Source organism: Empidonax traillii, unplaced genomic scaffold (assembly GCF_003031625.1).
Source record: "Empidonax traillii isolate 1590-97213 ecotype Southwest subspecies unplaced genomic scaffold, ASM303162v1 scaffold497:size1267575, whole genome shotgun sequence".
NCBI lineage: Eukaryota > Metazoa > Chordata > Aves > Passeriformes > Tyrannidae > Empidonax > Empidonax traillii.
Genome location: NW_020955690.1, coordinates 1037658 through 1065245, shown reverse-complemented (window position 1 = coordinate 1065245; position 27588 = coordinate 1037658). Strand labels below are relative to the sequence as shown.

At 37.1% G+C, this 27588-nt stretch overlaps 1 protein-coding gene across 1 annotated transcript in view; it reads right to left on the bottom strand.

The window, feature by feature from the left end:
* Positions 1–1049: 1049 nt before the first annotated feature.
* Positions 1050–27588, bottom strand: part of LOC114063871 (fibrillin-2) — a 124242-nt gene continuing 97703 nt past the window's right edge. Inside the window, exons 44-65 of the mRNA XM_027896442.1 lie at positions 26170–26295; positions 25705–25830; positions 24197–24313; positions 21772–21900; positions 21347–21466; positions 17915–18040; positions 17586–17738; positions 16967–17032; positions 16571–16696; positions 16354–16473; positions 15462–15584; positions 14903–15034; positions 13371–13496; positions 11025–11231; positions 10210–10335; positions 9524–9646; positions 9263–9379; positions 8473–8601; positions 6885–7004; positions 5143–5374; positions 4330–4483; positions 1050–1493 (exon numbers count right to left, since the gene is read on the bottom strand). Of these exons, the coding sequence (XP_027752243.1) occupies positions 1119–1493; positions 4330–4483; positions 5143–5374; positions 6885–7004; positions 8473–8601; positions 9263–9379; positions 9524–9646; positions 10210–10335; positions 11025–11231; positions 13371–13496; positions 14903–15034; positions 15462–15584; positions 16354–16473; positions 16571–16696; positions 16967–17032; positions 17586–17738; positions 17915–18040; positions 21347–21466; positions 21772–21900; positions 24197–24313; positions 25705–25830; positions 26170–26295 (3173 nt within the window). The 3' untranslated portion in view covers positions 1050–1118. The remainder of the gene's footprint in view (positions 1494–4329; positions 4484–5142; positions 5375–6884; positions 7005–8472; positions 8602–9262; positions 9380–9523; positions 9647–10209; positions 10336–11024; positions 11232–13370; positions 13497–14902; positions 15035–15461; positions 15585–16353; positions 16474–16570; positions 16697–16966; positions 17033–17585; positions 17739–17914; positions 18041–21346; positions 21467–21771; positions 21901–24196; positions 24314–25704; positions 25831–26169; positions 26296–27588) is intronic.

The window sequence follows — 27588 nt, the reverse complement described above, 5'->3', positions numbered from 1 at the left end:
AAAACACTTTTTCCCTGCTCTGTGCTGCATAATTAGTTTGCACACATGGCACTCCTGAAACAGCTCTCAGTTTTCAGCAAGTGCACCATCGTTTCCAGCCAGCACCAAACAGTATGAAAACATTGTGTGCTCCCTTCAGAGAGGCATTTTCTTCAGCTTCCTGCAGTAAGGCCAGTTTTTAGAGCAACCTTTCTGAAAGTGAGGTGTGGTTGCATGTGTGGCTCTTTGAGGTCACTGGAGGGAAATACAGTACAATTCAGTTCTGCAATTCTAATGGCATTAAAAATAGTCAAGGTATTTTGCTACAGGGGTTGTGCCTCTTCCACTATTTGCTATGGCTGATGTGAAACATGATCACATGATCTCTGCAGAGACTGATATTGCAATACTTGTCCTCTATGACTCTCTTTCATTTTTTTTTTTTTTTTTTTTTAATACTCAAAGTTTTTCAGGAGCATTTTAGAATATCTAGAAGATGTACTATGGTGATTGTTTCAGCTCTGACACATTTTAGTATCACTTATGTACTATTTGGATGACTGGCCCAAAGAGGAAATATCTTTCAAATCTATTTTTTTAAGAAAGTACCTCTAAAGTGTTATAGCTCAAATTTATATATCCAAAGAAAAACAAGCAATTTTTCCTTTTTTCCCCACATAATTTGTTATTTTCTTCATATATTACTGCATTAAAAATAAATAAACTTTTTTTTTTTTTTTTTTTTTTTTTTTTTTTTTTTTTTTTAATTAGGAACTATAGCAAAATACCCAAAGTGTTACAGACTGCTAATGGGGAATAAAAAAAGAAAACATCACATTCTGGTGCCTTTTAGTGCCATATGATGACTTCTTGAACTTTAGCTCTTTAATATACTTTAAACTGAGGTTATATAAAACATACAGTAACCATGATTGCCCTTGTAATAGAAGTTTTGGCAGTGGCCTTTCGAGTTACCCTCCTGAAAGGGTGATTCTGTAGTCTTGGCATGGTGGGAAGAAAGGGCTCTTCCTCCCCTGGAGTTGAGTGGCTTTTTCTAAATCTTGGAAAAGCAGATATTGTCTGGTGGGTAGAAAGGAGAGCGGAAGTGACTGAAGGACTGTGCTCAGTCTGGAATGTGGCTAATAGAGGTCTATCCACAGCCTCATCCTCAGCATTGCCCCCAGCTCTCCCAGGAGGTAGTTGTCCTCATTGCTCTCTTCCAGTTTCTTTAGCTCCTTCTTCTTATATAGAGGAATGCTGGTGATTTCCAGTGTGTGAATACCAGGCACTGACTTTCTCTTTGCTGTGTGCAAGTAGCTCAGCCCATTCCTCTGGTGGATCCTGAAGATCCCATCCTCATTTCCGTGGGAGATGACATAGCGCACATGGTGGGTGAGGGACTTGATGGCTGGCAGGAGTTCCAGGATGTGCTCCTTGTGGTCCAGCCTGGAAATGTTGACCCTGATCCTCACAGGACTATCCATGTCTAGACTTCCCAACTTAGTCTGCTCCATCTGAAGCAAATGAAGAAAGAATGTTTAGAGCAGGAGAAACAGATACTCACTTTTACTGACAGAGGAATAATTATGTGATAATTAGCAGTTTCTGCATTTGTCAAAATCTACCTCTGAAAGAAGCAACTGTAAATCCTTTCCACCTGGAAGAATGGCTCGATTTTATACAACCCACCCAGTAAACCTTAAAGGCTTTTCACATAGGCTTAACAGGATGAATACCGGGAGGCTCTGATTTCAAATTCTTTTGAGAATCTGTTTAACTTCATACTTGCAAAGAGCCCATGTAAAGAAGAGACTTATGTTTACTACTGCAGTAAAGACTGTACAATGAGGCACAGCTTTTTTTTAAGATCCATCTCACATTACTGAAATATATACCACAACAACATTCAGGGAATTCCCTGAAACTTTCTCTGAGAATTCCCTGAAATTGGTTTAATGAGTCCTGCCTTCTAAAAACAAGCAGGCTCAGCATTTGGTGATAAGGAAGCACCATTTATGAAAGAAACTGAAGTAAAGAGAGCACTGCTGCATTGTCAGCCTTCTACAGAGAGAGCCAGTGTGTCTGAGAGACTCTGAGAGAGCAGTTACATCCTATTGGGACCACTGAAGGGAGCGTGCAAAAAGACACAGAACTGTTTTTCTGACAAATCATTCACAATTTCTCTTTAAATTTGAGGCTCAGTACAGTTATGCTGCAGGTGTGAATGTGCCCAGAGGTGTTAACTGTGAACACAGTGCAGTCCTAGGAAACCCATTTAACAAGTAACAGCTTTTGAAAGTGTTTCTGCAGAAGTCCCATGTGAGTACAAATGTGTACCAATATGTAATGCAGTTAAAAACACATGCTGAAAATGAGGACAATTTTTGGACAGGAGGAAGAACTGCAGTGTTTTAAATCCTGAAGCCCATAAATGTGAATAGTGATTAGAGCTTTTCTTTTTTCACCTAGTTTTATGGATGCAAAAGCTGTCACTTTTACCACCCAAGCACTAGAAACTGACAAGGTTAATGCTATTAAAAAAGTGCAACAACAAGATTCTACAATTATGAACTCAATATGGAATTAACTGTGCAACAGAAAGAAATGTTTTTCAAAACATCCATGAATTTCAGTGGTGGCCTGACCACAGAATTCACACTAGAATTCAGGATCAGTGGGAGTGGGTGGTAGGGAGGGACAAAGAACGCTTGTAGGAAGTTGGAATGTGTCTGGGGAAATCAAACATTTAAATTTGAAGTGCTACTATATCCTTTAGAGAAAAAATTACAGGATTACTTTGCCAGTAGAAGAACTGGCTTTGATGGCATCATGCAAAGTAGTGTGTACTAAGGCTGGAGCATCTGGATTATTTTATGCCCCTACCCTTTTAGAAAGCAGACTTGTTTCCCTGTCTTTTCAGTGTAGTTTGTCTGGGTAGCACACCTTACCAGTTTAGTTAAGGGTTTGCATTTTGCCTGCCTGCATTATACAGCTCTTTTACTACTGAAAGAAAACCTGTGTGTGTCCCCAACTCTAAACTGAGTCTGTTTCATATTACTGCAGATCCCAAGACTAGAGCTACAAAATAAGAGCTATCACACAGATTATGCAGCTGACAGATACACAGGTACAGTCTTCCAACATTTGAAAAAAAGTATCTAAAAGGTGTAAATAGTAGGTCTGTCCATTCATCACTATCCCATAATTTATCCTTAAAAGCTGTGATAGTTTTAGTCTAGGCCTTCCTGGTAACCAGCTTGTAACCAAGTGGTCATGTTCCCAGTATTTCATACAATTTTTATGTAAACCAGGGTATAAATACATTGGAGATTAGAGACCTCGCTCTCTTCTCTCCCGGTGAGGTCCAGGAGCAGTGGGTCCTTGCGTTGGTCTCGCTTATCCAGAGGCTGAGGCCTGCAGCGACCGCTCGTCTGCCACGCGGAGATCAGAGAGTGCCGGCCGTGTCTGGTGATCTTGCTTTTCTGAGGGACGTGGGGAGATTCGTTTTGCTAGTTCTTTGTTTTGCTAGTTCTTGAGTTTGATTGTGCATATCTATATTGGTTTTATCCCTTTTTGTCCCTTTTTCCCCTTTCCCTTAGGGGGTGTTTGGGAGCTCCTTTGCTGTGTACATAGTAGTTTAATTGTATATAACTGTAATATATGTAAAATATATATATATTTTTATATAATTCAATTGATTTCAGGTTCTTCAATTTTTATAGTTTTTTTCCTTTGCCCTAAGGGAAGAAGGGAGAGGGAAGGGGTTAATACTGTGAGTTTGGGCGTTTGGCAAGGAGCCAAGTCCAAACCATCACAAAAGCCCAATAAATGCAGCAAGAAAAAAATAAGTATGAAGTATAGTTCTCTAACAACCTCAGCAATTCTGCAAATATTGGACTTCAGTGTATTAGTCAGGTCATGGGCTTTAGTCCCACAAAATTGTGAGTAACCATGGAACAGACACCAAGACTAAAATGATCTGCAAGAAGGTCTGTTTAGCTGTCACAGAGCACAAATACTGTGCAATCTCCTTTTGACGGCAGAACAGACTGCAGACATGACCAGTTTCTAGCTCTCTATCATCAAAGGAAAATTATTTCCCTGAATGTTTTCTGAGGAACTAGACCACACTGCAAAGGAATCTATACAAGCTTTAAAAAAATTCATTCATAGTTATTGGTGTGTTTTCTATTGCCACATTATTGCTGCCAACAGGGCAAGGGAAAAAAAAATGACCACTGAATATGGCCTGTTAAGAATTCCCTCTATTACTGATACTTTTGGTATCATATCTCTGGAAATACCTGAAAATGAAAGTACATCACAGTGGTTATTTATCCCAATACATACAGTGTCATTAGCACTTCTCTTCTTCCTTTTGTCTTTTTTGGAATTGATTTTGCACTCATAACATGCTAGAGGGGACAAAGCATTCTCTTCATCAGCATCTCCATCCAGTGGAACATACTGGCCTTTGTTAAATCCCATCCCTGAGACACAGTGTCTGTTGAATAAAAATATCTGCTTTAGTTACTCCTTGCAGTTTTACCAACTGTCCTGTTGAATGGAAAGTGAGTGTGTAATCTGTACCCCAGTGACTGTATCCCCTTCCTTTTGCATCACTCAGCAGGAGCTCTGTGCATTAATTTCCTTCGCACTAGCATGGCATATTCAAAAATACAGCCACTGCCTGAAGGCTTGTAGGCTTTTCTAATTCTGATTTACAAGTTTTACGAAGAAATAGGAAAAGACCAACCTGTCCTGAACTTGGGAACTACAGAATTTACCCATTGTCATGTACCAGCACAATGCTGATTTGAGCTTAATGTTCTGGACTGATCACTGTTATTTTCAACCCTTAATTATCTCAGTACGGGTGGTAGCAGTCCTCACTGAATAGGTTTCTGAAGGAGTTTATGTGCTAGTACTCGGGGAGAAAGCAGAACTCTTTGTTTAATGTTCTTTATATACTAGATTTAAAATGATGTGTCATGTTGCATGTACAGATGTCTTTTTTTTTTTTTTTCCCTAGTTTCTGGATATTGTATGCAAAAGTAGAAAGGAATGGAAAGGACTTAGCGGTTGTCCTTCATTTGCACCTCTGCTCCTCAGACCAGCCCTCCTTAATGTGTCTCTGATGAATGACTGTGTGAAGATACTCACCCTTGTCCAACTCTGTAATAGCCAGGTGGGCAGCCACAAAGATAACCCCCTTCAGTGTTGGAACAACCATAATTGCAGGGGTTCTTGGTGGAAGAACACTCATTCACATCATGGCAGGCACTGGAGAACTGGTCATAGGAAAACCCAGATGGGCAGGCGCACTTGTAACTTCCAAGGGTGTTGTAGCAAGAAGCAGAGCCACATGTGTTAGGATTGGAGCATTCATTTTCATCTGATAAGCAAACAAAAATATATTGGTGTCTTCTAATCTGACAGACATCAGGCGAGCATGATGTAGCTAAGAAATCAGAATATCTACAAGTCCTAGGGCTCTGCTACATCCCAAACCTCATTACCCCACAGACACTTGGTTTCTGAAGGAAAAGTGTGTTGGCAAAGGCCCCAAATTTGTGTATCTGGGATGAAGAGGTATTTTAGGATACTGTTACTGTTAACCTTATAGTCACTCAATGTTCACCCTTTCTTCAACGTCTGTTTTGCTTAGGGGTTCTGTTTCCCCTGTTAGGGTAGATAGGAGTGTACTGCCTTACCATACAAGGTCCTCAGAGGGAAAATGAGCTGGAATTCCAGCCATGGTGGTGTTCCTGGGCACCTACCGATGGGGAGAAGTTTGCACATACTTTTAGTGAAACTTTCAGGCTCTGTGGGGAAAGCCAATTGAAGTAACCAAACAAATGAAAGGGAAAAGGATTATCATCTTCACCGTGTGGGTTTGAAGATACAGAGGTGATACCACCAGTCAGTATGACTGGATTTGGTTTCAGGCAGAAAAAAAGCAGAGAGATTATTTGAGGACTATAATATTCAGAAACTGTAGCTGGTTTGGGGTTTTGTGTTCCATCACTCTCAACCCAGTCCTTTGCTTTCTTTGATGTAAAACAGTAATAACTGAGGAGTGACAATGTTGGTTGGGATTCAGAGAAACTGTCTGGTGTGCTACTTAATGTAAAATGGGTAGAATAAATTAATTTGTATGTCAAGGATCAGGACAGTAATATCAGCCTATATGAAAAGTATGGCAGTTCTTATATCCTCTGATTATAATGCCGTGAAAGTAAGCCTGAAAAGGTAAACATGCTGTATTGTTCTTTGTGAACAGAACAGGATGGGGTTCCCACATTTCATTTGGTATCACATTTAGCTGAGTTCATGAAACACAGAAAATAAATGAGCTATAATAAAACTCCTGACCGTCTTAATTTATCCCTGTTCCCTGCATAAATAACTAATATTGACATTAATACTGAATTTTACACGTAGAAAACCCTTAATGGTTTTGTTGTTTTGTTTTTTTTTTTCTCACCATTCATTATAGATGCTATTCGGTAATATTCTCAAATTGCTAATAATGCTAATTCTTAATAGTGGAAGGTATGATTTTTAAGTTTTTTCCTTCCCCCAGCAGAGGTATTGACATTGATACTTTCAGGAATTCAACTAACATCTTTCACTCTTCTAAGATGGGGAGTTTTCCGAGAAGAAGAGAATCATAATTTAGACCTTACTAGGAAAGCTTCTTGTCTCACAGAATCTCCTATTACGTCCTGTCATTAATTTATGTTGGGAGTAGTAAATGCGTGGAAGGGGGGCAAGAGAGATAAAAAAGATCAGTGTTTGCATACCCTTTATTCTGTCCATTCTTGCCCTTGCGTGGTGTCGCCACTATAACCCCCATGATACTTTTTCTGCTTATATATATTTTGTGCTGTTTGTTTCCTTACCAACACACTGATTCCACTGGTAATGCTGAATATAACCTTGTGGGCATCCACATCTGTATCCACCCAGGATGTTTTGACACCCATGCTGGCATCTATGGTTTCCATCACATTCATCCACATCTGTGTGACCAAGAGAGAAGAAGAACATCAAAGAACACACAATTACACACATTGCCAAACACAATTACTCACTTGGATCATAATTACTGGAACACTAGTATTTTTTTTTTTGCCTCAGTTGATCCATCATATTTGAGAACAACACAGGGCCAAGCTTTCAGTTTTCTGGAACATACTGAGGTGTTGGAATGCTAAATTTAGATGTTTTCCAACCAAGAGGAAAAAGCCATCTAAAAAGTCTCTGAGGTAAGTGTTAATAAGGAAGAAAGCCTTAGTCCCTCTTCCCCAAAATGTAAAAACTCAGATATCTGAAACTGTGTCCACTATAGGAAATAAGTAGACTGTAAGCAACCAAATTTGTCAGGTATAGTATGCAATTCTAGTAGAAAATTTAAAAAATCATGCATTGTATTACAGATTGTAAATTACATTCAATTTTCCACAGTTGGAAACAAATGTAATGGAACTGTAACGTCCCAGAGCCTGAGGTGCAGAAAACCACTGTGACAAGAACTGAAAGCTGTTATTTTTTATCAGCAAGGTCATATGGAGCAGTTTTGATGTGCTAGTTGTTTACACACACATTTTGTGAATGCTTTGATATATATAATTTTTGTGTTTCATAGGAACACAAAGGTATATGTACTTCCTGACAACAAGGTAATCTGTCAAAAGATAAACCTTTCTGAACATTCTAGCTGTATATATCCTACACTGCTATTCTAGAAATAATCTCTTTTTATCAATTCCTATTTTAAATGCTGTATCACAGTAGCTGCTATATTGAGATCTCATACATTTGTTGATGTATACCCCTGCATTTCTGATTCTCAGCAGCCAGATGGCCTAGTATTACCTTTTGTTTTCTTCTTTGCTCAACACCTAAGGCCCACTGAGGAGTCTGTAGATCTCAAACAGAGAATTCCTGACTGAGGCTCCCTTCTGGGCCAATACAGGGTGATGAAGATCATCAATATAATTTGCATTTTAACTGTAATGGATTACCCTTCTGAATATAGAGAATTAGCCTTTTGAATGTGTATCGTTGTGGTAGGAGACCTAGAGTACAGAATTTAGAATCTAATCTTAGATACCTTCAGGTGGAAAATCACAATTAGCTGAAAAATTGTGGACAGATTCTATTTAGAAGTATGAAGACAAAAATGAAAAAAACCCACACAAACTACTAGACTTTTAGGTGCATAAACCTATGTGAAGTTGAAATGGTAGGCTGAAAACAATTGTTCAAGAGTTTGGCTAAAAAGTGCCTTTATACTAATTTGTGTAAAAATTATCAGGCAGTATGTTCTTCCATATGTTTACACTATGTTTAAAATTACTCAGATGCTTTCCAATTACTTTTTGGTGATTATTTTCAGTATGGATGGCATTCGGACATCAAATGATCCACTAGACACTGAAGTCAGGGTTTGCACCATAAAAGAAACATTTGACCATTGCTAGTTACCTTCACAGTTTAATCCAGTAGAATCCAGAGAAAATCCCCTTTGACACTCACAGATAAAACTTCCAGGAGTGTTTTGGCAAATTCCTTTTGATCCACAAAGTGATGGATGAGAACCACATTCATTGTTATCTTAAAAACACAGAGGAGAGAGAAGAAGGTCAGTTTAACCTGTGGCATTATTTTAGACATGTTTATATAACAAGTTCTTACAAGTCTGGAATCCACAGAGATGCAACCTTTTATTTTGTTGCTTTTAGTTTTTAAAAGTCAGATCACCTGAAAAGTCACGCAGAGCTAGGAGTAATTAATAAATTGGAAATGCAAGCTGTAATTCCATTACAATATGCATGTGGAAGACCAGGCATGTAACTGCTGATACTGGAAAAATGGTGCACTTCTGTGTTAGCTGAACTAAAATAGTTTCAGTTGACAAGATTTATACACATACAGATGCTTACGATCTAAAGACATCTGTATCTATTAAGAAAGAAAATGCAGTCTGGTTTCAGTTAACTACATTTTAAAAGAGATTTTTATAATTCATCCTTTTGTCTCCATGTGTTAATACTTAGAACATAATAACATGTATTAAATCTGGACAACTGTTTACTAACCAAGAAAATTCAAAGAGTGGCTAGATTGGATAGACTAATTTTTTTTTTAAGCTATAATCATTAGTTTTCAAAATCTGTTTTCTGAACTCATGACACTATTGCTCTGTACAAAGAGCAAAGGAAATAACAGAATGTTGAGAATGTTGTTCTTACAGAAAAACCAATGTTTTTCTTACCAATACAAGCTGTGTGATGTTGTGTAAAACCAGGTGGACATTTGCATGTGAAGCCTCCAAGGGTATTGACACAGAGAAACTGACAATTGTGTTGCTTGGTTTGACATTCATCAAGATCTGAAAGTAAGACATGGTGTTGTCTTAAGAAAAGTCAACAAAAAAAGAGGCACATTTAGTCTAATTTGATAAAAAAATTACACTTCTAAACTATTTGCTTTTAAGCCAAGACGAAACCAAATTAAAAAGTTACTTTCTTTATACCTTTACATGTCTTTCCATCTTCCTGAAGGATGTAGCCCCGAGGGCATGAGCACTGGTAGCTCCCTTCTGAGTTCTTGCAGATAAAATTGCATGGTCTAGGAGACTGGGAACACTCATCAAGGTCTGAAGAGAGAAAATATTAAGTATCTGTTGTACTGATTTCCTCAACAGAAGGATGTCCGCTAAACAGCACTAAATTTAAGAGAAAAATGTTCATAGAAAAAGCCTCTGATTCACATTTGTTCTGAGTTTCTATTCCTTTCTCTATGTTTCTGTGGAGTTTATACAGGGTTGCCATTACCATGAAAAACTGCTCTGAGTTTTTTCATGTAAGGAACTAGTATTTATTTTTTGGCACGCTAAAGTATATTTATATATGTTAACCAGGAAAAAGTGGGAAAATGTAGACCAAAAGTAACAAGCTGGTTTGTCAGTTAATGTCAGTTAATATGCAGCTGATCTGTATAACTTCAGTGATCATTCCACTGCAGGAATATTGACAACAGAGCTCATTTCTCTATTTCCCCAAATCAAATACAAAACCAGAAGTGCATACTAGGAAAAGACAGACAGAAATGAGATAGAAGAAGAAGAAGAAGATGGTTTGCTACAAAGATTTACAGAGATTGATATATCACTATGTAAAAACCAAACAAATCACTGATGACTGAGACACTGAATCTTACCATTACAAGATGTGCCACTGATGTCAGTGGTGTGACCAGCTTTGCAGAAGCATCGGAAAGAGCCTATGGTGTTAATACACTGTCCATTTCTGCACAGATTTCCCATGACCTTACATTCATCAATATCTGTACAGAAAATATTAAACACGTCACCTCTCAATTTTAAATTCAACTTTTTTCTTCTCTTCCTTTTTTCCAGACTTCCTTATCATTGTGCTTCTGATAGGATCTTTGCCCCTTCTCTCTCTTTAAAAATGGATCTGAATCCAAAGCCAAACATCCTTCGAACATCCTTCATTACTGTTCTCTGTATCAAAACCTTCCTGCTATTTCTTTGAGTACTTAGGTCCCAGTTTTACTAACTCAAAATACAAACCCCACAGAAGTGAATTTTCTTATGACCACTTACGTGCCAAAAAACTTTTGCCACAATTAAAAAATATACATTAGCCTCTGCTTCCTTTGAGGAGGCAGTACCTGCTAAATATTGTGAGATTGTTGTTAGAGCAACAGTTGTTGCCTTTACCATGTATGCAACTTTTCAGAACACTAAAGTTTTGGGATAATTTCTAGCTTTTAGTTACTTGTTGGTAGCTCCTTCTTTAGATTCCAATCCTGAATATTCTGCACAGCTGTTCTGGCCGCAGCTGCTGTTGAAATGTGGTTTTAATATGTGGTCGCTTAGTAGTATCTGAAGTATCAAACTCTGTTAACAGGAAATTCTTCAAAGGAACTTCAAAGAGAATCCTGCATATGCTTAAATATGTGAGCATATTCTTTTCCCCTTTTTCACCTCTTTTCATTCCTGCCAATACCTCTTCCATCTGTGGTATAACCTGGTCCGTGTGGACAGAGTTTCTTGTACGCAGTGGTTCCGGGCAGTGGGCATTGCATGCACTGGTTCCCCCAGCCCCGGCCTCCATCACAGCAGCACTCAGATTTAGTGACAAGATTTTGGCTGCTGGAAGCCATCTGACACATTGTCTGCAGAACTTCAGCAAAACAAAACCCTCGGCGATTATCTGTGAGGAAGAAGAAGAGAGATCAAAATAAAGAATAGAAAATTAAGCACCTGATGTATTACTCTGGCTGTCCGTCAACACATGCAAGCACTATAAGATTACTGGCTACCATGAAGACTGTTTTGATTTAACCTTTCAGATTTGTTTTTGTATGCTGCAATTCCAAGTATATTCAAGACATTCCTAATGTTCAGTTACCTGTATGAGCTGGATAAGAGTTTTACTTCTAGGGAAGTTGAGCCCTGGAGCATATCTGGTGATAGTAAGACTGGCTTAAAAGTAAAACAGCTGTGGGCCAAACTGAGCTTCCACTTAAGCTGCCCATGATTTTACTTGGAGTGGGGTTAGAAGAGTGTTTTCTTTGTTTGTTTTACTGGCCAAAACAACATGTCTGATCATCTCTAATTACCTTGATGCAGTTTAAATAATAAAATCCTCATCACTAAAAAGTGTATATGAAAGTCAGTCCTTTTTCTGTGGTTATCCTAGTTTTTGTTGTGGGGGGAAAAAAGAATTATGGTCTTACTGTTGATCTGTCCCTGTCTAATGGTATTTTATTTTTTAAGCCTTTTGGTTAATACCTGTCAATAATGAAAGGGAAACAAAGTTTGGAAGTCATGGAGCTGCTACAGGTTTCCTTCAAACAGCCAGCTGAGGAGTCAGATCCCAGTTTACAGTGCTAATGGAAACTCCAAATCTTGTGGAAATCATATCTTCTAAATAGGCTATGTCATCTGTCTTATTTGTTAATTAAAATGGAGACATTATCAATTATGGTCTGAAAATGCTTAAGTTTTTAAATGAAATATTTTCTTTTTTAATCTTAGAACTAGGAGTTAAAATCCTTCTAAACACTCAGAATATGTAAATATATCAACACTTAGCTGACCTTCTCTTTGTGAGGAGCAGAACCTGTACATTTCTTATGTGAATAAGCAGATACCTGTTCGCCGACACAGGTATGTTGCAGACCTTTAGGGACATTATGACCTGAGGAACACATAAATGCTTTGTCTCTAGTTTGAGATAAATAAATTTCAGTGTGGACAGAACATAAAGGTTTGCACAGCGCATTTAAACCACTGTAATCTATGACTTCATGTTTGTGCTTTAATTCTGAAGAAATACTGTGTTTCTGCCAGACTCATTTTTCCTTGTAATTTCTAACCCAGGAAACCGAGAAGAAAAAGCATCAATGAGCAAACCTTCCCAAATCATTGTTTTTAGGAAATAATAAGAAAATTACATATTAAATATAAGGAAGCAACAGTGACCACCAAAAAGGGCTATTTCCTTTGTATTAATGACTGGCTGGGGTTAACAGCCTGCAGCATTCTCTTCCCATCTGGTCTCAGTCCTTAGGAAATTCTATGAACTTCCCAGGTTTTTGCTTTGCCGTGAAATCAGTACACTACTGATGACAATTTACAGGGAGCTGGTTTTATAGTACTTACGTAAGGTAATATGCGGGCTTTTTTGATGTCAAAATATTAATAAATACTCATACCATTTCAGTAATGTATTTACACTTGAATGCTGGTCATGGAAAAGTAAGATTTTGCAGTTCTGTTTGACTTCCAAAATGGGAAAATGGATTTTATAGTGCAAATCTGAACGTGTTGAAAAGGAAATACAGGCTGATGAACATAAAACTCTTCAGTAGCATTTAATCTGCAAGCCTGCATAAAAATTTTTACTATATCTTGCAATTTTTCATGAAATCATAGTATTTTATATTCATAATTACTGTCTGAATTAAAGGTACTGAAAATTCAGGTGCTTAGTTGCTGTATTATGATGCTTAAGGTTGTGTTCTGAATATGCAAACTCTCAATTTTACTCTGTATCCCACTTTTTTATTTATCTCAAGGTAATTAAATTTTCCTTCTTTAAAAACACCTGTATCTTTTGTCGAGATTTTTGTCCTATAAAATTAAGACAGTTCAGTGTGAAGCCCCTGATTCCTACACTCAGATGATATTCTTAAGATGTTTTTCATTCCTATCAGTATTTCATATTATATCATTGCTCAATAACGATGATTAATTCGTTTCTGTAGAGATGAGAGCTCTTGGGTACTAATTCACTGTCTGCATCCTTTACACTTCAAGATGAAATATGCACAACAGAGGCACTTACCAAGACACTCAATGCCTGATGGACTTGATAGGAATCCTTCATTACATTCACACCTGTAGCTCCCAACAACATTCACACAACGACCATTTTCACAGACACCTGGCTTGGTCCGGCATTCGTTTTCATCTTCATAAAAACATAATAATTATAATAAAACAATTTCTACAGGAAAATACATCAGACTCCTAGAATGCATCAATTATTGTCTGTAATATTTGAAAAATATCTGCAAGAAGTGGAAAAAGCAACAACTGTTTAAGACTGGAAAGGACTTTCTTAGTAATATTATCCTATTCCATTCCTTCTGTACTGCATTCCAGGAAAGAAATAATAATAATAATAACAACAACAACAATGACAAAAACCCTTGTAACAATAAAAATACAAGACTTTAATAAAAATATTTAATAATAAATATTTAATCATAAATCTGAAATTAATATTTTAATCCTTCTATGTGCTCTGCAACTTACAGCAAGAAGCAGAAAACACTTTCAGCAAAGCAACTTCTAGTCATAACACTTGTCTGGCAAGTAATATTTAAATAAAACTGGAATACATGCACGATTTGAGTAAAAAATTTTCACTTCGTAATCACTAATAGTCTCTGAATACATTTGATCTTCAATGTCATATTTCAGTCCACATATTTCCCCCCAAAAGTTTACAATTTTAGTGTATTTTTTTCCATAGCTAATGACACAGATACTGTAAGCAATGGCACACCTTTATAGATGTTTAAAATGAAACCTCAGAAAAAACTCAGGTGAGTTAAAGGCAAAATTACATGTCAAAAAATACAAAGTTCTTGTTAATACAGATCATATTCCCTGAAAAAAAATCAGAAAGCTCTGTAAGGGGGAGGAGTAATCTCTTGTACAAGGAACACTGTTTTAAAGTATTTACTAAGGTGGATGCTTACTATTTTTCTGGCAGAGAACTTTGGAATGGTCTTTTTTATATACCAGAAGTATAATTTGCTAAAATGTAGTTATCTTTCCGCCTCAACTGAGTAAATGATGAAGGAAAGATGTTTGTTACTTACAGGATGGGAAATTATTTTGAACTCTGGCAGTTTCCATATCTTTTGCTCTTTATGGCATTTATAGGTAGTTCCAGAATCTTACAGTGTTGATTCTTTAAAGAACTGACACATTATTTATATTAATGCTAAAGGAAACATAATTTTTTGTTTGTGATAATTTTGCTTCCTACCCATCAAATGAGGTCTCGGTTGTTTGGCAATTTAATTTCTTAAATGTAATAACTGTCTGAAAACTTTTGGATTTTGCTATACAAAAATAGAGTGTTTCTTCTGGAATCCTGATTAGTCATGCAGAATTACTTCCAGATAAGGCTCAAACCTTGAAACAAAAAAGAAAGTTTAAAACGTTTGGCATCATTAGCTACCTTAACTGTTCTTTATGAATTATTATTTTCTAGTTTACTATATACATATACAGAGAATTTTCTACTTTTTTTTTTGCTTGTACATATTTCAATAGATGCCTTCTTCCCTTTCTAAGCTTTACCTGTGCATCCTTCTCCATCAGATCTCCGGGTCATTCCAGGAGGGCAAATGCACATGAAAGTACCAATCAAATTTTTGCAGATCATGCCTCTTGATTCACAGTCATGGCGACCTTCAACACACTCATCTAGATCTGGCAAAAAAACCAACATATTTGTGTTTGAACTTCCTTCTAGTAGCTTCAGTTACTGAAGACTAGAATTTTCTAAAGAAAAAAGGACGTATAGGCTTCCCTAACTAACAAGCACTGAAGAAAAAAAATCTAAGAGCTATGCTTATTTGCAGATGTCTTAATTTTGCGAGCTGTATTATCTTGGCATGTTAAAGATGAACTTCACCATTGTGACCTCCTTGCCTGTACGGTCCCCATCAAGGGAGATACTTGACAAAAATACTAAATATTTTTTATGTGAGTTCTGAAAGGGTAAATTATCATCTGCTGAGCTGTTTGCTACATTCCACTGAGAGGATGAATGCAAGATGCACAGAAATATTTGGATTATGCTTTGGCCAGTACAGGGTGATGGAAGGTAGAGAGGAGTTTATACATCAGTCATTACCTCTGCACATCTTTCTGTCCTCTCTTAATTCGTACCCAACTGGGCAGGTGCACTTGTAGAAACCATAAGTGTTGACACAACGAAAAGCACACAGCAAGGGGTTCTGAGCACACTCATTTATATCTGAACAAAAAGAAACAAAATAATCATTCTCTACTAAGTTCTAAAACAACCATCATGAAGGTTTTGTTGTACCTGTGCTTCCCTTGTCAGCTAAAATTATCAGAAATGTAATAATTCAAACTAGAATCTTACAGACATTTGGTTTTGAGTGACTAGAGAAAACTGAAAAATGCTCTGTTCAAGAATAATGGCATAATATCTATAGAATCACTTGAGTTTAGAATGACAATCTGGAACAGGCCCATTTCAGATTTTTTTTAATATGATAATTTTTAATGTATTTCCGTGTGATGAGAAATGTCAGATTTTTTCACAAACTCTAAAAAAACCCAACAAACATATTACTTCAAAAAGCAAACTAATTATGAATCATAAAATACAAAATCTGTAAGAAGAATCCTGATTAGCATCTGATGAGCGTCGTACACAATTAACGCACTATGAAAAATAAGAGGTACTTAATGAAACTGGATTAGTTTAAAACAGACAAAACAGACAGAAGAAAATACTCCCCTAAGTAATGAGGAGAGATGCATCAGCAGCAACTGAATAATGTAACATTCAACATCATGCAGTTTGGGAAAATCTTGTGATAATCTAAAAATATTGCTTAAATCAATTCACAACTTCCTTTTTAATGATGTATTTCAAGCTTAGAAACTTTTTTCCCTCCTGGTTATTATGGCACCAAAGACCTGGTTAACAAAGTAGTTCGAATACTAAGGATTGGACAAAAAATCAAGAAAAAAAAAAAAAGAGGGTGGATTACCTTCACAATTCATCATTGGGCCTGGCTCAAATCCTTCATGACAGCTGCACTCAAAACTGCCAACCACATTAGTGCACATACCGTTTCCACACGGGTTGCCAATTGAACATTCATCAGTATCTGTGTATAATGAATAAATGCAAACTGAAGAGAACTGGGACACATTTCGAGTTATGTTTTCAATTCAAGTGTTACATTTCCTACAAATTGTACACACCAATGCAATGTACTCCAGTGAAATCCAAGTTGTATCCCATGGGGCACTCACAGCGGAATGATCCATCAGTATTGATGCAGTGACCATTGGTGCAAATTCCTGGGCTCTCAAGGCATTCATTGACATCTAAAAAGCAGGAAGATATTATCAATAATTTAGCTGATGCATTTCAACTCTTAAAAAAAAACATTTAAAAAAGAGCTAAGCACCCAATCCTTTTCATCTTGAGCCGCGCAATTTCAAAAGTGTTCTTTCAACTATCATTCCAAATGGTCCACATTTTACAGGTCAGCCTCGTCACCAACAGCTATGAGGAGTAAGCTACCACATACTATAGTATTCTAGTTTTAAATATAATTTTTTTTTAAATTTAATTAATAGGAAAAGAATACCTGCCTTCACGTTTATTATCAATTCCAGGAATAGTTCCATGACCATAAGGACACAGGTCCTGAAAAGCAACTGTAGAGATATGTTTTCTTTTAAAAAAGAAGAGTGGATGAACCATGAGAGATGGTTAAAGCCATCAAAAAATCTTCTGTATCACATTTTTCAAAATTGTCAACCCTTTAAGCCACAGTCATGACACTGTCTTGGCCAGATGCAAAAGTAACACTGTCTTTAGGTCAGTAAAGCAGCACTATCGCTTGTTCAGCTTCTGTGTGGATGTGCTTGGTGCCTTCCCTTTTCCATATCTGGAGAAACCCGAGAACTGAAAACTGTTATTTCAGGGATTTTTGCACTCTCCCATTTTGCTCTTCTCTTTTGCCTAGACTAGATCTACAGATGGAGGATACTTGTTCAGTTCTCTACAGAGCAAAGCCAAAAACTCAGTGTTTCCCTTCTTATGTTTTCTTCTATTTAATTTTATTCATTTTGTTGGCTTGAAAATTATTCCAGAAAAGGCCATTAAGAGTGAATGCCAAAAAAATCTCTATTTCTAATGATCAAAGGGTACAACACCAATGTGCTCTTCGTTTTCTATCATCTAAAAATTTTCAGTCATGATGTATACCTTCTTCTTCCTTTGGACAGAGCTCGCAAGGATCACCCCATCCTTCTCCTGGCATTTTACTGCAGCAGCACTTTGCCTTTGTGGTGTTGAAAGCCTTTGGCACTGAGCATTTCCCATTCTCAAAGTTAGTGAAACAGAAGCTCTGACGAGTATCTAAAAAAGAGTATTAGATGATGACTCTCTAGCACTGGAAGGAATAAGGCTTATATTTTTCATACTATTTTGAAAGCACTCTGCACGCCTCATAAGGCCATAGTTTGGAAGGGACTTCTACAGAGCTTCTATTATCTTTTAGAATAAGTTATTATATTCCTTAATCATTAACTTACCAAAACATCTCCTTCCATTACCAGAGAGCACAAAACCTGTAGGACAAATGCACTGGAAACCTCCTGGGGTGTTTTTACAAGACCCAAAGAGGCAGATGTTGGGGTCCTCATTACACTCATTAACATCTGTAAAGTAATGGAGAAAAGGTTCACTGTAACCTCACTGACTGTGACTTCCTTGGCCAGGAAAGTTTGTTTATTAATTTAGTTATTTAAATTCAGTAGCTTCCATTAAAGTACACAAGAGATAAGGCAGCCTGAAGGTTCCACTGAATCCTTCAAATTAGAGCATTCCACTCGCATGGACCCACCTTTCCAAATACCATTCTCTGTTCTTTGTTATATTTATAATACAAACATTAAATACATGCTTTTTTTTCTGATAAGAACGATACTTTTCTTAAAACATAAAACATCCAAATATGAATTTTCAAAAATCTGTTATGTTGGAGGTTCTTTTTAATTAAGGGTGTGCTTTTTTCATGCTGAATGACAGATTATGGAACTGAAACTATAGGTACCAATTAGTAGAGGGACACCTTTAATCGTATTTGCATACCCAGATTTATTTTAGCAATCTTTCACTGCCACTCTCATTGTTATTTAAAATCTGTTCCTGAAAATATGTTCAGTTGCATAATTTAATGTAATGCTGTGACTACTTGAAGACACTGAGATTAATTTTTTTAGTAGAGGCATATTACTAAATATTACATTAAATAATTATCAAAAGCTTAAGCCAGAAAATGAGGACTTAATAAAAGCGTCAAGTGTCTGTAAAATTGTGGAGCTCACAGTATCAAGCTGTACATCCTGCATCTATATATAGAAGACAGATTAAGAAAATAATACAAAAGGAGACATTTAATTTTTCATATCTATTATTTAAAACTATATTTAAACTTATTTTGTACTGCAAATACTGACAGAATATATGACCCTGCTTGCTAAAGTAATTTTTAAATAACAATTAAATAACAATTAAAATTTGATAAATTCTGAAATGTATTCTAACAAACTTCAAAGAAAAATCCCTCCTAAATCTTTCAGTAAGGAATATTGAAAGAACCATCAGAGAGCCATGGCTGTGTAAGCATTCTAGAATAATATCCATCTTGATCTTAATCAAACTGTAGGCAGGAATAGGTACTCTTAATGAAAGTAAGCTTCATGGGTGTTGACTCACAAATTTGAAATGCCATTTTTGCTCATACTTTTTGGATTCTCTGCCATATTGAATTTTAGAAAACCACCCTGTATTTAGCAGGTAAGAAAACAATGGAAATACACTTTTTATTATTTGGAAAATATAAGTGGAGTGATGGAATAATTCAGGTAGGAATAGAGTCTGTGACACTACTTCTGAAAAATATTACATGTTGTCCTATTTTTGGAAATTGCTATTAGGAACAGCACATGGACAAACCACTGTAAGCGTATTCTGGCATATGACTGAACTCTGCAGTAGCTTCCCATAGTCAGGCTCTTACTTTGTGAACCATTTCAGAGAAAACGGTAATTAATTTCCCAGTTACTGTGATAGTTGTTAATATATGAAGCTCAGCAATTCAGCTGCATGGGATGGGAAAACTGCTCTCTGCAAGGAGCGGCTTACTGTACCGTAATGAATGGCTTGGGCTGAAACTCCTGTAGCCGTGACGAACAGGTGATGAGCCAGATTGGAAGTAAACAAGTCTTTGCCCCTTTATTCCCGTAAAATGGAAAGGAATACATTACATAGGTAAGTGAAAACTAAGAATTTTTCTGTGGCCCCAATCATTTTGGTTTCTCCTGCGTATAATCACTCCAACCTCAAAAAGTAATCTAACCATTACCAGCCTTCACATTACAGACAGAAAGAATGTATTCTTATAAAGCTCCTTGCATACAAGATCAATAAAAAGTAATGGGGAACATATGTTGTAAGAGCTGTCATAATATTAATCTAAGTATTCATACAATCACATGTGATCACCTAGGCATTTTCTAGGAATGGTAGGTGCAAGTTTTCTGGACATATGGCTGAATGAAGAAAAACGATGCAATTGCGTCCCTTTTATTCTGATTTGGCAGCCACGGATACTCTCAAAAACACAAAAAGATTCTGAGAGGGTACTATAGTATAGGTATAAACAGTAATAGTCCTGGAAAACCAAAAGCTTTCCTTTTTTTTTTTTTTTTTTTTTTTTAATGTATTCATGATTTTATAACTTGAGGTGATTTGAATTCAACTCAAACATAATTGCTAATATGGCATCAGCAGCTGCCAAAAGAAACCATGAACTTGGAAGGCAAACTGAATATGGTGGCATGAGACAAAAGGCGGATAGAACTCTGGGGACTTAGAAAATAAATCCTACTGCTGAAGACAAAAAATTCAAAAATGGTTCCCATTTCTGCAGCCACATAGATTAGGTGGTTACAAGCCAAATCCTTATGCCCTTTCCAGTGTTTTTGTTTTCTTTCAGCCCATACAAGGAGAAGCTGCACATTTTTTACTGGGAGTTACTTGGATGAATGTGTGTCTGGGATTTCACACCAGCTAACTTCAGACTTCTAAGCTAAAAATCAGGTTTTTTAATACAGTCACAGTGGAGAGAAAGATGCTTACTCAATGCTGTGATCATGTACAAACCTAGAGCTTCCAGTCTTAGCTACCCAAATCTAGTTGTGTGCACCTTCCTTGTCAGGTATTCCACATAATTAATTGAAATGTCCAATAAATGAAGTTGTTCTGTGCTTTGCTCTGTCGGAAAAGGGAGTTGGAACTTGGATTTATTTCTTTTTCTCTGTCACACCAAATCTTAATTCATTGTGTGACATTCAGCTCTAAAATGACATTTGAACCTTTATATGAGACCTGTATGAACGAACAAGAACATACAAACTGATGATAGGCCTGCTGTATCCTCTTTCTCCGCTTGTGAATCTCACACTTGATAGGCATTATATAAAATGTAAAATCAGAAAACAGTTTTTAGAAGAAAACTATTTGATTGTTCCCATAAGCTCCATAATTTTATCAAGATTTTTAAACTTCACACCCTCTGAAACTATGTGCTCAGTTCATGCATTCATTGCCAATAATTACCTTCTGTATACATTATAAATCCAGTGCACAGATTTGTTTATGAATTATATTTTTAAAAAGGCAAATTAAATAAAAAACTCTTCTTTTTTAAAAAATTATTTCTGTTTGCAGCAATGAAGAAATCAATGTTCAAAACATAGTACAATACAAACAAAATATTTTGCCTTTAGTTTTCAAAACCTCTTCCTGAAGACTTCTCATACTTATTCCCTGACACCATGATTTTAAGTCAGGAAACATTCACAAACATTAGGGTATACAACTGCTTTCCACCAAATTAGAACCAGATACTTTTCCTAATATTAAAATTGTTCAGAAGCAACAGTTACAACTTGCCTTACCAATACAACTTTCACTTTTTACTTCATATCCTGGTGGACAGATGCATCTGAATGATCCTTCCAAATTTTGACAGGTACCAGGAGAACATGAACCAGGCAGTGCCACACACTCGTTAGTATCTTTGGAGAGTAGATGGAATCAAGAAAGGTTTACAATCTTTGTAATTCTTATGATAATAAAGAAGACTTATTAATGAAAAAGACTGTAGGATTCTTCACTCATTTTCTTTTTCTAAGGCAATTAATTGCTTGAAGACCAACAATTATTCCAAAAACCTATTACTTCTATTGTGTTTTCACTTTAATCACTGTCTTTCTTTTTTTATACTTAGATATTCAGACTGTCTTGCTTCCCTCTAGATGGGAGTCAAGAGTTTATTTCAGCTCATCAGTGCTTTAACATCTTCATATGGCATAATACATACCGAAACAATTCTTGCCATCTAGAGCAAGCTCATACCCTTCATTACATAAACATTTGAAGGAACCAATTTCATTGAAACACCGTCCGTTTCTGCACACCTGACCAAAGAAGGAACTGCATTCGTCAATATCTGTGAAAAAAAAAAACAACAAAATAAACCCTAGAAGTGAGAGTTGAGTCCTGGCATAGTATATCCAGTATGTTGTAAATACTCAAGTTGCAAATATATTTCTGCACAAAAGGCAAATTTTGCAGCAACAAGGTAACAGCTTACAGCTAGGGGAAAGTAACTCTTATTCATTAGTGCATTAAGGTATATGCTCTATTTAAACAACATCCTCTTTTTAGAGGGTATTATAATTTTCAGACGTGTAGCATTACCTTAGTTACTGCATCTGGAAACATTCAATTACAGCCAAGTGACTGTATGATACCAAGTCCACAGACAGAAGAGAAAACGTTTTATGGACAGTTCTGAATTTTTTCTGGATTTATATGCACTCAAATTTCCTCCTAAAACCTGACCTACCAATATGGACTCGTAATGATGGACAAGGTAATTTGCTCTCTACAGAATGATTTCCTTCCTCATAACAGTTTGGAAAACAAGGTTTGAAAATGCTTATTATTTTGCAGAGTTACTTCAATAATGCAGACCTAAAGGAGTGCTGCATAAGGAAAAATACAGGTGAGAAAGAGTCAGAATAAATGAAAAGGAGATCAGAGAAGCATTATGGTGTAAGAAGAACTTACACTTTTTTGCTTTGCAATACTTGAATTTGACTGAAAACAAGCGTCAGTTTTACTGAAGGGTTTTAGTCTTGGTCAGAAGCATTAAGTACCAGCTGCTGAGGAAGATGTATCTTTTGCTTCAGCCACATCTGTGTTACTACATTATTCTATAATGCATTTCTTTTGTGTTACAGTTCTACAAGCAGAAGTGCCTCAAAAATATTATCATAGGATGTGCTAAACTGCCTTTGGGACAGTTTGGAAGAATGCCCTGAGGCCCTTGAAGCTGTCAAGAGTGCTAACAAAAATCCAAGTCTGAGTTTGGAGCAGAGGTGCTGGATGCTCCTGTCAGTAAACTGGCAGCTATTCTGCCAAAAGGAATAACCTCCTTGGCAAAGAATGCCCTTCCTTGGCAGCAGACTCTGCTTACTAGAATAACCTTTTAGTTCACAAAATCACAGAATATGCAGAATTGGAAGGGACCCACAAGGATCACTGAGTCCAGCTCCTGGGCTTGCACAGGACCATCTCCCAGAGTCATACCTTGTGTCCCCAAGTATCACCAAATGCTCCTTGAGCTCTGTCAGCCTTGGTGCTGTGACCACTGCCCTGGGGAGCCTGTTCAGTGCCCAAACACCCTCTGGGCGATGAACTGTTTTCTAATATCCAACCTAAACCTCCCCTGACACAATTTCAGGCCATTCCCTCAGGTCATGTCCCTGGTCTCCACAGAGCAGAATCTTGCTGAGGGGCAGAGCTTGCCCCTCCTCCTCCCCTCATGAGGAAGTTGTAACTGTAATGAGGTCTCCCCTCAGTTTCCTCTTCACAGACCAAGTGTCCTCAGCTGTTCCTCACATGGCTTACCCTCAAGGCCCTTCACCATCTTCATGACCCTCCACTGGATGCTCTCTAGTGGCTTAGTATCTTTCTTATATTGTGTCACCCCAAACTGCCCCAATATTCTAGGTGAGACTGTCCCAGGTCAGAGTAGAGCAGGGCAATCCCCTCCTGGGCCTGGCTGATGGTGCTTTGCCTGATGTCCCCCAGGATGGGGTTGGCCCCCCTGGCTGCCAGGGCACTGCTGACTCATGTCCAGCTGACTACTGACCAGGACCCTCAGGTCCGTTCCAGCATTGCTTTCCAGCATCTCATTCCCCAGTCTGTCCATATATCTGGAGTTGCCCCTCCCAGATGCAGAATTCAGCACTTCCCCTTGTTGAACTTTCTATGATTGGTGATTGCCCAGCCCTCTGATCTGTCCAGGTCTCTCTGCAGGGCCTCCCTGTCTTCAAGGGAGGCAATAGCTCCTCCAAGTTTTGTGTCACATGCAAAACCACTACACTTGCTCAGTGTCCCTTCCAGTCCTGTGTCCAAGTCATTAATGAAGATGTTGAAGAGCACAGGGCCTAAGATGGAGTCCTGTGGAACCCTACTAGTGACAGGTCACCAGTGTGATGTCCCCGCAACCATCATTACCCTCTGTACTTGACCCATGAATTTTCCCTTTCCTGGACAAGGAGAGCATTTAAAACACTTTTTCAAGATGTTGTAGTTCTCTCCTGAACCAGAAAGGAATAAGTAGGCCTTGTTCTGTCTTCCTTCTGTAACACCTTTCTTCTGTTTAACTATATATCATCCCCCTTGGCATACAAGCCAGCAGCAATGAAAATAAAAGTCTGGATTACATCTCTTACCCACACAATCAATATTACGAGTTAATTCAAATCCTGGGTAACACAGGCAGTTATATGATCCAACCATGTTTTTACAGGTTCCATTTCCACATGGATGTTGTTCACATTCATCAACATCTGCAAAGAGAAACAAACTGCATGTGAGAACTGATTTTCCCAGATATGTTGTCTGTGCACAGTTACAGTATCCTAAACTTTCATCTCTCATTTAATCTCTTGCATTATCTATTTACACTATTTAGTTTTATAGCTTCTCAGTACACATAGGAAAACACTACATGATGCATTTTTATATATATTCTAAGATAAAAGCTACTGTTGAATGTAAAAATAAATGTGTATGTGCAGTATCTCAAGGCATTCTGTCTTTTTATTTTCCATAATAGCATTTCTAAACATACACAAGTATGTTAAGAATTTCTATGTATGAAGAGAAATCAGTAAAAGGTCTTGAAATGATAAAATTTTATGTACATATTTTCCTGAGAGCCCACAAAAAGCTGTTTAAAATGCATTTCATAATTCAATTTACATATGCAAATATATTATGGAAATCCTACATCCAGAATTATAAAGACCAGTTACAAACTTTTGGAAATGGATATCCACTTACAAAATGCACTAAAATTCATTGTGTCCTGCTGTATGTTTCAGTAATTTCTGGAGTTCCATTAAGGGTCTAGAAGGTACTGAGATTCTGTCCTACTTCAAAATTTTGCAGTGTTGAGTCACTTTTCAAAATATCCTTCTCAGATATTTTGACAAATGTGATTTAGTTAAAATATGAGAAGACTCTAGGCATATATGAATATATACTACAGTGTGAATAGGTTTTAATTTGTCTGTTTCAAATTGAATTAGAAGATACCTATCTTACAGAAGATAATGAACTTCTCTATGGTTAGAATTGATATTTAGATGATAATTATTTCAAAAATAAAAATTATTTTTTGCTATTTTAACTCAGCAAGAACCAAACTTACACATGCATCACCTTTTCTTTTTAAGACCCTGTAGAGCTGATTATGAATTAAAAGAACAAGAAAAATACTCTTGTTTTTTAATCTTATTTCTTATATCATCTCTATCATGTCATCATTTTCATATAAAAATAGTAGAGTTTTAAGTTACATTAAATGTGGGATTCTATTTTTAAACAAAACATGCTCAATAAATTTCTAAATAATTGAAACATGTGTCTTTTTATCTCTACACTGTATCACTCTGTGATACATCCTATAAAATTCTCTGCCAAATAAGCCACTATGATGTATTTTTGTGAAAATTTTCATAAATTCTTCAGTAACAGGGATCTATCTCTGAGAATACTGTGATTTTTTTCCTCAGACAAGGACAACTTCACACACTTTAGTCACAAAATAATTCAGAAATGTATGAATCAGTCTTTTAATGGCACTATGATCTCCAAAAAAGAGTCTCATCTTCTTCCCCTTTGAAAAACACATAAGCAAACAAAACCACACACAATAGTATTGTTTTTTTCATACCCAAGCACATAGTCTGATCTTGGGATGCCTTAAAACCATTGTGACACACACACTGGTAGCTTCCTTGCATGTCCACACATAAACCATGACTGCAAACATTAGGAATTTCCAGACATTCGTTGCGATCTACAACAAAAGTATTAAGCAGATGTTGCATGTTATTGACTTCCATTATTCCCCCATTTTACTTAATAACATTTTTATAATGTTATTATTATTAAAAGCAGACACAAAATTGTCTATAAATAAACTTCAATCATAACAAAACTTCATTTTATAGGAGGTGCTTACCTATACACCTTGAGATTAACATATTGTCAGGATTTGAGAGATGCATGAAGAATGTTTTTTAAAAATGTTACCCTATCTTTTCTTCTCTTCTGCAGAGAAACATGGTTATAAAGTAAAAACAGCAGAAAGCACAAGGTACAAACAACAGAAGAGAAAAGCCAGCTGATTTCTTACCAACACAAGCACCATTGGGTGAAAGTTTAAAACCGGCAGCACATTCACAGCGGTAACTCCCAGGGCTGTTGATACAGTCTGCATTTCTCTGGCAGAGATTGTCTCCATTGCTGCACTCATCAATATCTGAAAGACCAAGGTTCAGACATCAGAAACCATTCTCTGCCTCGAAGACCACACTGTCTGCCTTGTGTGGAATGAATCTTTAGTCCACAATAAATCAATACACTTTCGTCCTTTTTTGGATGAAGAAGGATGCTACAAATCCAACTTACTACACATGTAAGTGGCTTTGCAACATTAAACATCTGCCTAAAGAAATTAGTTTTAGTATTAAAAAAAAAAACACACCTCTTTGCCTTTGAACTGAAAAAGTGGGACAGTTTGTTCACTTTTTAAAGGCACACATGTTAGCACAGAACCCTTGAATATTAAAGACAAAAATCCTACTGACTTCAGGACATACAAAGTTCTACTATTAGCTTATCTCTACCTCTAAAACTGTAGCATAAGAGAAGATGGAAAAAAACCAACAAAAAAAAACCCTTTTCCTGGAGAAGTTTTGAGAACAAAAATTAAATTTTCTCCATCAAATGAAATGAAATGAAATCAAATCAAATCAATTCAGTTACTACCTATTTTCATTCATTTATTCATTCATGGCTAGGTTTCGCAAATGAAGATTTGAGAAGGGCTCTACCCACGCATGCTACAAGCGCGTTGGTGGCTGAAAAGGCCAATGTGAAATAGACAAGTCCGGTTGCAGAAGGCACAACAGAAAGACTCCGCAGGTGACACTGACAAGACGTGATTCTTCCTGCATTGTCTTTTCTCCTCGAGAGTGATCCCGCATGTGTTCTCAGAAGAAGCAGCAGTGTGATAGATAGTGTGTCTTCATGTCTCTTGATTGAAGGCCAGGGTAGACCAATGGTGGTGATCAGTATGGCCAAGGCTGAGGGATTGTTTCAGGCAGTCCTTGCGGCTCTCTTGTGGCAGCCAGTGGCAAGTTCCCCATAGAGCATGATCTTAGGGAGGCGATGGTCCTGCATCCTGGAGACGTGCCCTGTCCAGCACAGCTGTGTTCTCAGCAGCATGGCCTCAATGCTCGTGACTGCTGCCTGTTCAAGGACAGACGTGTTGGTCACATAATCCGTCCAGTGGATGTTAAGGATTGTACGGAGGCAGTGTTGATGGAAGCGTTCTAAGAGTCTCAAGTGGTGGTGATAAATGACCTATGACTGGCATGGTCTCCTACCAGGAGCTTCCATATGGCCACCCCACCACCTATTTAGGAGTCAATAAATTGTCTGACAGAAAGCTATTATAAATTTTATTAAGTGCATGAGCATATGTATTAAAGACAAAACACTCAACTGTTTCATAGCCTTGAGCCCTACAGAAAAAGCTCCCAGTCAGTCT